At 60.2% G+C, this 11,061-nt stretch overlaps 1 protein-coding gene across 10 annotated transcripts in view; it reads left to right on the forward strand.

Annotated features, from left to right (window-relative positions):
* The window catches only part of Ablim2 (actin binding LIM protein family member 2), a 113,677-nt gene extending 105,412 nt beyond the window's left edge, over positions 1 to 8,265 (forward strand). For 9 of the 10 annotated variants that reach the window (XM_087187292.1, XM_087187287.1, XM_087187291.1 and 6 more), the window contains one exon: positions 6,677 to 8,265. In XM_087187292.1, coding sequence (XP_087043418.1) covers positions 6,677 to 6,693 — 17 coding nt within the window. In that variant the 3' untranslated portion in view covers positions 6,694 to 8,265. The remainder of the gene's footprint in view (positions 1 to 6,676) is intronic. The other variant, XR_002395895.2, reaches the window with a different exon arrangement.
* Positions 8,266 to 11,061: the final 2,796 nt, after the last annotated feature.

Here is an 11,061-nt window from a genome sequence, read left to right on the forward strand (position 1 = left end):
GTGGGCCACGGTCACGTGGTCTAGAGTAACGAGCCTGTTGGTAGAAAGCAGGCACGGCTTCAAAGTCCCAGCAGGAGGCCGCCCAGAGTGGTGTTGGCCAGGAGAACAAACCGCTGAGGACCCACTGTGCTGAGGCCCAAGGATGCCTCGAGGCCCTGCCAGGTCCTTACGGCCGTCCCAGGAGGACAGGGCCTCAGCCAGTCGCATCCCATCCCCAAGCCCTTCCTGAAGGTGGCACTGCTCCTAGAGGGCTCTTTTGCAGGGGTGAGGGGTCTCCAGGCTCCAGGCAGAGGCCACAGCCCTGTCTGTGTCCCAGGCTGGGGCTGTGTAGGGAAGAGAAGTTGAGGAAGGCACGGAGGCCTCTGATGGCGCCCAGCAGCACCTGGGGAGCAGGAGGTGGAGGCCAGGGGATCCGCACGGGGTGGTTTCTGTGGGTCAGTGGGACCTGGCAGGCCCTGTGGGCTGGGCATGGGGAGTCCCTGGGGAGTCCTGCGATGGGGGGGCGACTCCCCTCAGCAGAGAGGGGTGAGCATCCCAGGCAGGCCCGGGCAAAGGCTCTGGTGACCCGGGAGCTATGGCAACTCAGGATGCAGCAGGTTTCCTGGGCCCTTAAGCCTTGATTTCCACATCTCTAAGGTGCATGTATTCTCCACACGTGGTGGTGCATGCCCATCATCCCAGAACTTGGGAGGCTGAGGCGGGAGGGTCACACTTGAGCCCAGCCTGGACAATTTAGTGAATCAGAGCCTCAAAGTAAAAAAATAACAGGGTTGGGGCCACAGCTCAATGCAAAGGCCCTGGGTTCACAAAAACAAAACAACACCCACGCAAAAGCCACCGTGCAGATCTGCGGCTGTGTAAGCTGCTACCTGGGAGGGCGGCCCCGGTGGCCGGGCAGTGGCTGGCTGTGAGGAGAGTGCTGAGCGTGCTGCTGTGGCTTCGGCACTGCGAGCGGCCCCGTCTGGGTGACCTGTGCTGTACCTGATTGGACCTGGCCAAAGTGATTTGCTTGGTCGGGGCTGGACCGGGTCCCCAGCCCCGTTGCTTTCCTTCCACCTCTCTGCCAGCTCCAGGTGTGGACAGATTTCTCGGGCTTGATGTTTGCAGAAAGACCCCCCCCATCCCTCAGCAGTCCCGACAGAGCCCTCCCTCGGCCTCGGGTGGGTGATGGGATTGCCTCTAAATCAACCAGCTGAACCCAGGGAATGCGATGCCAGACTGGCCACGTTCTCGGCCTGGTGCTGAAGCTGCTGCGTATGCCACCCGAGCTCAGGGACCCAGGTGGCTCTGGGGAAATCAGACCTGGCCTGCCACCTGAGATGCGACTTGAGGGTCTGCATGACAAGCAGGAAGAGCCCGGGCAGGGAGCTGGGGCAGGATGGGAGGTGGCAGCACAGCCCCCTCCACCATGGTGCCCGTCTGCTGCCAGGCCGCTCTCCTGGACCAGGCCCGCTCCATGCCACCAAAGGACCGGTGGGGCCAAAGCTGGCAGCCTAGCCGGGCGTCTGGATGTTGCCTGCAGAAGGGGAGGCTGCACTCCTGCTGGTGCATGAGGGGGTGTGGGTCATCGTGCAAGGGGCCGGGCAGCAGGTGTGTGGGTCTGGGGTGCCGGGAGCCCCGGGCAGGGACTGCGATGCTTGGCACACGGAGGAGCTCAGAGTGGGAGAGGTCCCAGGGTGTGATGCAGCGTCCTCCACCCCGTGGCTGCTGGTCCTTAACGGTGCTGCGTCTGGCTCTCTGCAGTGTGATGCAGGTGCCTCCAGAAGCCTCCAGGAGCCAGGTGGCTCCAGTGAGGAAAGAGAGCACCTAGGCGGGGCCCAGCGTTCAGAGGACGCCAGCCGGCAGCCTGTGGGGACTCGCTGCTGCCCTGGGGGCTGGGTGTGCCTTTGGTGACTTGTTTTGCCTGTGTGTGTGTGTGTGTGTGTGTGTGTGTGTGTGTGTGTACGTCCACGAGTGCACCTAAACTGATACAGAGGGAAAGGTGGGGAGTTTCAGGTGGATCAAGCAGGAAAATGAATCCTTTTAGGAAGCTGTGGTGGGGGCACTGGCATCTGTCTCTCAAATGTCTGAGTCACCCAAGGGCGCGCTCTCCAGCCCTCCGGCAGCTCAGCCTTGCTGCAGGCACTGGATGTGTTCCCACATGGGGCGTGTTCCTATCCCTCTGAGCCTGCAGGGCAGAGACCTGGGGTGGGGCTCAGGAGGCCTGTCCCAGCAGAAGCCGGGCCTCTGATGGAAACATCAGGGAAGAGCTTTCTTTGTTTTATCAGAACACTTCATAGCTACTGTAAAAGCCCAGGGGAGTACAAAGAACACACAGACCTTACCGGGTTCCCTCACCCAGGCCCCAGGGCCCAGCCCCGAAATCTCTTTTGCACGAACCCCAGAGGTAACAGAATCCTCTTTTGGATAAGTAGGGCTACCTCTTGCCTTTTCCTTTCAAATTTGACACGGACATTTTCTGTGACAATTCATGGAGCTCCGGCCCCACCTTTGAGAGGGCCACAATGGTGGGTCCCATGTGGGAGGGTCCCGAGGCCCAGGCTTGGAGTGAGGAATGGTCCCTCTGCTCACACCCCATTGGCTGGCAGCATTTCCACTCACACCCCATTGGCTGATCTCGGCACATGGCCAAGCTCACTGCAAGGCAGGCTGGAAGGTGGAGTCACCTCGGTGCCCAGGCAGAGCATGTGGACATGGCAGGCAGCTCTGCAGGGCCATACCCAGAAGGAGGACTGTGCTGCCAAGTGGTCAAAGCACGTCAACCACACTCATGGCGCAGTGCCCCCTTTGCTCATTCTGTGGATATGTGCCAGGCACTGAGTGGGGCCCAGGGTGTGTGTGAGCAAATCCTGGCATGAGCTCAGACCTAGCAGATCCACGAGAGGTGGGCATCAATCAGGGAATTGTCCAGACGAGCATTATAGTCATATGCCAGCCCTAGGGCCCTGAAGGAGAAGAATGTGGGCCAGTGAGCATATGGTTAAACTGAGTAAATGCTGATCAGTGCAGTCAGTGTGCATGCGTGTGTGTGTGTGTGTGTGTGTGTGTGTGCACACACATGTGTTTTGTGAGCAAGGGAAGGGATAGAAAGTAGGAAGAGAATTTTAGGAAGAGCAACCTGCATGTGCAAAGGCCCTGGGGCACAAAGGCCAGAGCTGTCTGAGAGGCCCGAGTAGGTGAAGCGGCAGATGGCCTGGGCCCTGTAGGATCCTGGCTGTGTCAGGTGGGCTGGGTTTTAGCTTGAGAAGGATGTGAGTGGAGTTACCTGGTTAGGTCTGTGATTAAAAACAGCCCCATGGCAGCAGAGTGAAGCTTAGACCCCATGTATAGACCCAGGGAGCCAGTGTAGGGGAGTTTGGGTCCTCAGGGCAAGATATGACACCATCATGGACATGGGTGGAACAGATGAAGGTATGGGCAGGTTCAGATGATGCTCAGGGAAACTGAGGCAGCAGGACTTGGAGCCTGAGAAGTCGTCGTGGTGACAGGGAGGAGGTCCCAGGTGTGACTCCAGGCAGGCTGCAGGGACGCCATGTGGCAGTCACTGCGTGAGGCAGAGGGCGCCTGGGCTGATGGTGCTCCCTGCCCTTCACGCGGTGCCTGTGGACACTGAGGGTCAGCCTGGAGACAGGGACAGTGCCCAGTTGCTGCCCAGTTCCCGCCAGTCACCTGTGCATGTGTGGTGACCCTGCTCTGGAAGGGGATCCACTGAGCCATGTGGCCTCCGTGAGCACAGCAGCATCAGCAGTGGACTGTGGGGCCCCCAGGGAGTCCCGAGACGCCTCCTCCGTCCCAGAGGATCGGATCCCAGTCCTGGCCCTGGGGCACCACGGCCCTGCCTTGTCCATCTCAGGCCTTTGTGCATGAAGCAGCTGCCCTGGGGCCTGGTAGGCCAGGAGCCCAGCCTGAGGGGCAGGAGCTCATGTGAGCTGCAGTGAACAGGGCAGGCGGTGCAAGAACAGGGCTGGGAGCCCCATGCTTGGTGCGGAGCCAGCGCACACTGAGCCAGTGGACGCATGGCCTGTGCTGCCCTCCTGGCCAAAAGCCAGGGCAGAGGGGACGCAGAGCAGGGGACATGGTGTGGCCCCAGGACCGGGTGCTTAGTGCAGTCCAGGGGACCTCTCCAGGAGGTGAAATTGGAATCAGGACCTGCAGGAGAAGGGGGAGCTGTTGGTGTAGGCCTAGTGCACTCCTGAGCCTGTGGGTACCCGTCAGGGAGCAGAGGAGCACCTGGAGGGCTGGGTGAGGCAGCAGTGAGGCCCATGGCACTGCAGCTCTCCACCCCCTGCGCCCCACAGGCTGGGGAGAGGTCAAAGAGGTGGTAGCGTGGGCAGGCACTCCACAGAGAGCAGTGGCTCTTGTCATTACGGAGGTGACATTGCTGAGGCCCCTGGAGGGGACCGATCAGCCCAGCACTGGTGCAGGGGCAGCCAAATCCAGTGGGCAGGCAGGAAGAAGGTGACACGTCCAGGCTGGGCAGGGTGTGTGGGTGCCCAGGAGGAGACTTGGGGCTGGGCCAGGGCACTGTCCTCGCTGGAGCGGAGGCCACATTGGGTCCCTGCGGCCTTCACTGCCCTCCGAGGTGGCCCGGAAGCTTTACTGTTTTTTATTTTTTCCCAATCGTGGGGATCGAAGCCGTGCCTTCTCCCTGAGCTCCATCCAAATGGTTGGGTTTTCTCCAGTAGCAACTTCCGGACCCATGTTCTGGGGGTTTCCTGACTTCTCTCCTTCCAGTCACTCCAACTGGCTCCACAGCACAGCACATGCCACGAGGGTTCAGTGATTTTGTGAAATACACACCGGGTAGCGATCAGTGTTGGAGGTTTCCAGAGACCATTCAGTGTCCCCATCCATTTCTCTTGACCAGGACAGCTACCGTTAGTAGCTTTGCTTGAAAGTTGAGGAAATCGCACCTCTTTTTTCTTTCTTTTTTTGGCAAAACTCATTTTTTTAATTGCAGCAAAATTCACCATTTTAACCATTTTAACCCAGTGCAGTGGCAGCTCATACATTTGCAGTGTTGCGCAGCCGTCGCCGCTGTCATTCCAGAACATTCTCATCTCCCTGAAGGAAACCCCACACCCACTAGTTCGCAGTCACTCCCGGTTCCTCTCTCCCCACCCTGGCAGCCACAGTCTGTTTCCTGCCCCGCTGCACACACTGGAATCTTTTATGTGGCTTCCTTCCCTTAGCCTGGCGTTGTCAGGTTTATCCATGTGGCCCCGAATGCCAGGATCTCCTTGCCACCTAAGATGAGACAGTGCATCGTCAGGATGTGTGCCCCCTCTGCCACGGCCGGGCCCAGCTTCCCGTGGGCCTTCTGCTCGCATGGCCCTCCCCAGGTGGAGCCGCATGAGTGGAAAGCCCCAGGCTCCCCAGGAAGCATCTCGGAGCGGATGCCCTCGCCCACCTGAGCCAGGGCCTGAGGCGTGGGGAGTTCCTTCGATGTGAGAGCCACTGGGCCAGGGGGAGTTCTGGGGACCCCTCAGACATTACCGGAAATCTCCGCAGTAGGCTCCAGTCGCCTGCTCAGTGCACAACGCAGGCCTGAGCAAAAACCTAACAGACAGAAATAAGAGAGACAGAAAGTGGAGCCCAGGACGACCAGTGCCGGTGCAGACGACCAAGGCCCTGGCCAGTCCAAGCCACTGATTTTTATTGGCAATCCGTTGGGGTAAGGGTGAGCTGTGTGTGAGTGTGGAGCTACATCCAAGGAAGTACAGTCATGTGGTTTCTGTGGAAATTAATGTAAGCAAGGCTCCCAAAGGACAAGACAAAGCATTCTTGAATTAGGAACAGAATAGACAAAATATCAGGTTGTGATCGGAACGGTGTCCTTCTAGTCTGAAGGTTTTAGTTGTGGGTGCGAGTTACTCTGACCTCAGCAAGTAGACCTTGGCTGGATTCACTTCTATAAACAACCAGTCGTGGGGTTAGCTCTTCACGGCCTGCCTTGGGCTTAATCAGTATTGCAGTCCCCTGCAGGAGAGGCTGGGTGGGGGGCCCTGGTGGAGGTCGAAGTGAAGGTGGACATGCCAGCGCTAAGCACTGAGCAGCGCTGACTCTAGACTCCAAGGAGGCCCAAGGGCGACTGCTGTGCAGAGGCAGAGACTGTGGCTCCCTCAGGCCAGCTCAGTGCATTGCAGCCCTGGTACCTGGGCCTTGACCTCCAGCTGTGCATCCGCCCATGGTGCCCCGGCCCAGGAGCTGGGTGCAGACTTGGAGCAGTTGCCCTCGGTCACACACTGGAGGCCCCTTTGCTCCTTGGCCAGGCCTCAGCTTCCTCAGCTGGAAATGGGGAGGGTGGGAGGAGACCACCCATCCCCTGCTCACTAGCAGCAGCCATGACAATACAAGGAGATGGTAAATATGACAGTTTAAGGAAACTGAGGACAAGCTGGGCTTTCCCAGCAGGCAGGTGCCCTGTCTGGTGTCTGACAGCAGGGGAAGGGTGTCTCGGGATCAGGAGTCCAGGGCGCCACCTCCAGCTGTGCATGGTCTTTGCATGACCCTAGTGGAGTCTCTGTCCTCTGAGCGTGGCAGAGAAGGGATCCGGGAACCATCAAAGGCCACCCCTGTCCCCAGCCCTGCCTCTGGACAGAGGACCTTGGAGGCTGGCCCAGCCGGTGTGTGGCTGCAGAGCTGCTAACTGCCCCTCTGTTCCCCTTGTTTGAAGAGACACTTGTCGCCTGAGGAGTTCCAGGAAGTGTTCGGGATGAGCATTGAGGAGTTTGAGCGCCTGGCCCTGTGGAAGAGGAACGACCTGAAGAAGAAAGCCCTGCTGTTCTGATGGCCGCCAGCGCCTCTCCCTGGGCCCCAGGGATGGGAGAGAACCATGCCAAGGCCCCACGGCACCTCACTCTGGCTTCTCTGTGTCGGGGGAACAGGGTGCCTGGGGAGGCCGAGCAGGGGTAGCGGGGCCCCAGCAGTGCCCCTCTTTGTGCCAGTGACACTCCTGCCTGTAGTTTAGGGCTGTCCCAAGTTTGACCCACCTTTCCCCGCTGTGGCTGGCGTCAGGAGATCCTGTGGCCTGGCTGTCCCAGAAGGTGGCCACAGCTGTCTCCCCAGGTCCTCGGCATGTCCGGCCCCTGTGCCAGGCACTTGCGGGCACAGGCGGCTGGGATGTGGTGTTGGTGGCTGATGTTGATGCCCTCGGAGTGGCTGCTCGGAGCAGAGTGGGCACATCCAGGCTCGCAGACAGCCCGGGGTGGGAGCGTGATGCTGAGCATCCTCAGGGCTGTGCCAAGTGCGAGGTGTGGGATTTTCGCAGCTGTCGGCGACTGGTCTTTTGGGGGACAGATGTGAGGCTGGTACAGCACCTACGCCAGGGCTCTGCCAGGCCCTGCACCCTTCTTCAAATCATCCCCTAGATGCCTCAGTGATATCTTTCGAGTTACACAGAAGTTTTTATTTTATTAAAAAGTATAGCTTCTTTCCACATAAGAGGACATATATACAGAGTTTAGTTTCAGTCCCTGCGAGGGGCATCTCCAGCCTTACCCCACCTGCAGGTCTCTGTGGCTCCAATTCGCCGTGTTCCTCATGGACACGGCACCTTGTCTGTCTCCTCATGTCTCTCTTCCTCTGTGTGTCATTCGACACCCCGAAGACACACCCCTCTGATGCTGTGTGTAAATGTGTGTGAACTGTACCCACCCGTCTTCCTTGCTGTTGTTCTTCTAAAGTCTCAGAAAGGAAACCTCCCGTTGGCCAAAGCCCTGGAATAAAGGTGTCCATGCCCCAGCCTGGTCTTATGTGGCTTCGGGCACATCTGCTGGTGTTGTCTCCTCTTGCCCACCTGAAACACAAGCCACACACGTCCCCAGGGGACGATGTCCTCACGTGCGTCCTGACACACACACAACAAATGCTCTTGGGGCAGAAGGGCAGAGATGCTGCCTCTTCCAGTCCGCAAGGCACCCACCGGGCTCCCAGGGATAGGCGCTCATGTCTGTGTTTAGGTTTAGTCCACTGTTTGGCCATCACGGGACCACAGGGCTGGCTGAGGCCAGTTTCCCTTCCTGGCAGGTCTGGGCTGACCCCGCCCAGGAGTGGCCCTTACTCAGCTTCCCTGTGGCCCGGCCCCGCTTGGCACCCACTCCACACCAGCCCACTGTGGACGGGGATTTTTAGCACCAAATGCGCTTCCTGCCACTCAGCCGTTCCAGCCTGTGCAACTGGAAACCCCCCTTTCTCATTGCCCAATGTCAGTCTGATCCCAGGGCTACCTGGAAAAATAAAAGATGCCGAGCTACACCTTGGAAAGGGAGAGTTCTGAGTGTGTGTGGCCTCTGAAGGCCTGCGTGGGTCACAGGGGAGGCCCGTGTCTGCAGCAGGAACGCAGGGGTCTCATCCCCACCTCCACCCCAGGCAGCCGCAAGGGCTTCTCGAGATCCATCCTCAGCCTGCCAGGCCAGCAGTTGGTGGCTGGGATGTGTGGGACCTGGCATCTGCTGCCCCAGAGCAGGCTGGGGAGACGAACCCAGGTAGTCGAGCCATGACTGACCCCTGCTGGACAGAAAAGGCACCCAGGGGAGGCTGTCCAGAGAAGGTGCTCTCCCAGTGAGGCGCTGACACAGGAGCCCTTCCTGGAGAGGCGGAAGGGAAGGCATTCAGGGCAGCTGGGGCAGCAGGGCAGGTTCCGGAAGCTCTGGTGGCTGGCGGTGGCTGAGCACAGGGCCAGAAGGAAAGAACACAAGCAGCCACCCCACGGGATCAGCACATCCCCAGCTCCGAGGTGGGCAGGGTGCAGAGCCTCCTTGCATCCGGGGGAGGCCTCCACCTCCCCACTTCCGCCTGTTCAGCTCTCCCCAAGCCCAGTCCTTTGGGGTTTCGTGTTGACTTCATTCCTTAGGCTTGCTTGGTTACATCACCACGGTGGCGGTCAGCTCAGCCTGCAACCCCTCTCTTCTCCCCAGCGGTGGGTGTGGGCTGAAAGTCCTCAGATCTGGCTTCATCCGTGACCAGACCTGCCTGAAGCCACCAGGGGCTGCCAGCTCAGCAGGCCCCTCAGCATACAGAAAACCCCTGTGGAGATCCAAGGACTTCAGGAGATTCCTGCAGGGAGCCAGGCCAGACGGATACCCATTTCCCAGTGTCACACCTGCCCACCCCAGGGCCACTCTAGTGGCTGCTGCTGATGGCATCAAGCTTCTCAGGTCAGCGGGGTCTGGGCCTGTGTCGGAGCACCTGGAACGGAGGGATGTGCCGGGTCTCCTTCCTGTGCCTCCCCAGGGTGGTCGTGAGTGGCAAGGGACTTGGATCCACAGCAGGAAGAGTGTGGCCAGGTCTCGGTGTTGGGCTTGAAGTGATGGGCGTCACTTGTGCTCACCATCCATTGGCCAGAACTGGTCACATGACTCCACCCAGCTGCAAAGGAAGCAGGACGTCCATGTGTCAGAGAGAGGACAGCCAGGGGAGGACCCGGGCGTCCTACAGCTGAGGCCACACCAGGTCCCCTCTTCCCCATGTCAACCCCTAGTGCCCTTGGAGCTCTTCTTGTGAATCCTTTCGGGATCATCAGCCACTGAGTCCTCCATGCAGCCCTCCCCACGGGCACCATGTAGGCCCTGGACCCTCCAAGTCCTTGGTGTGCCCTGCCCCTCCTGGGGGTTTCATCTGGGACGCAGGTCCTACTCCATGACCCACAGTCCCCGGCGCAGGTGGTGGAAGCAGGGATGGCCCAAGCCACCTGCAGAGAGGACTTCTGGTGGCCTGGTGAAGGGCTTTGCCCCATGGAGACCCTTTGTTCTGCCTGGGCTGCACCCCCTGGAGGAAGGTGATGTGCACCCCAGGGAGCTGAGAGGTGGGGGAGCCAGGAGCAGCAGAGGTGGGGAAGCGGAGGTGGGAGGCAGTGGCCAGGAGGAGGAGAGGTGGCAGGAACATGGGGCTGGAGGGGCCACGCTGAGAGCAGGGGACACCGTGTGGCTGTGACCCACACTGTGCAGAAGCCCCCTAGCCCTGCAGGACTGGAGAGCAGACGCGCAGCTGGATCACGAGCCAGGGACAGCACCAGTGTCCCCCATGCACCCACCCCCAGCCCCAAACCCAGACTCTGAACGGCTGAGCGCTCCTTGTGTGTTAGGTCAGAACGCCCTTCAAGCCCTGTCATCGGCCTGCCGCACCTGAGTCCTCCTGAGGCCATGCTGGTGCAGGCTACCTGTGAGCTGCACTCTGGACTCATCTGTCACCCCAAGAGCCCCAGGCTGGGACCCGCCTGGCCAGCCACTGGGGGAGGTGGCAGAGGATTCACAGCCTCTTCCTCTCTGAGCATGTGGGGTCCTCTTGATAGTCCTGGGAGGTGGACCGTTCCAGAGCCCCACTTTCAGGAGGAGGCAACTGAGGCAGAGACAGGGTTACCTGGCTGTAGGTGTCGCACTGAAGATCCACACCCCACTCTAGAAAGACCTGTGCGCTTGCTGGGCGAAGCAGGGTTTGCAGGTCACCTCCAGACTGGCCACCCTGCTGGGCCACTGATCTCACCCACGGAGACGCCCCTCGTGTGCCAGGGAGGAGGGGGTGGCTGGCGTTCCTGGAAGTGGCCCTGACGTGTGGCCTCCTAGGGGGGGCTGGATTGCTGCGCTCCAGCTGGGGACAGGTAGGACATCACCACTGTGCTGGTGATCCTGGAGCTCCCCATCTGGGAGGCTGGGCACGGGGTACACGGCTGCTTCCTGTCACCTTAGTTCTCGACACCAGATGGCCACAGCCCCACAGCCGCGCCTTGGTCTGGTGGCTTCCGCTCAGCTCTGCCCCGTCCGCACTCCCACCCCAAAGCGACTGAGCTGTGGCCTGCCCCACCCCATTCATGGTTCCTGCCCCCCCAGCCTCTGACCAGACCTGAGGTGTATACGTCGCACATTTGTGCAAATGACATTGGTGAGCTCTGGATCACCCTGGAACCTAGCCCCTCCCACAGGGCAAGAAGCCTGGGGTCAGGTAAGCTGCTCACCATGCCAGGCAGGCCCCAGCGAAGGGGTCGTGTCCCCTGCAGGAGCACACCTGTGTCAGCTGGAGGGGAGGACACCAGTGCCCCGGGCACTGCCACCCACACTGGGCCGG

The sequence above is a fragment of the Heterocephalus glaber genome, unplaced genomic scaffold (assembly GCF_053883595.1).
Source record: "Heterocephalus glaber isolate CG9 unplaced genomic scaffold, H.glaber_assembly_v1.0 deba00001509, whole genome shotgun sequence".
Classification (NCBI taxonomy): domain Eukaryota; kingdom Metazoa; phylum Chordata; class Mammalia; order Rodentia; family Bathyergidae; genus Heterocephalus; species Heterocephalus glaber.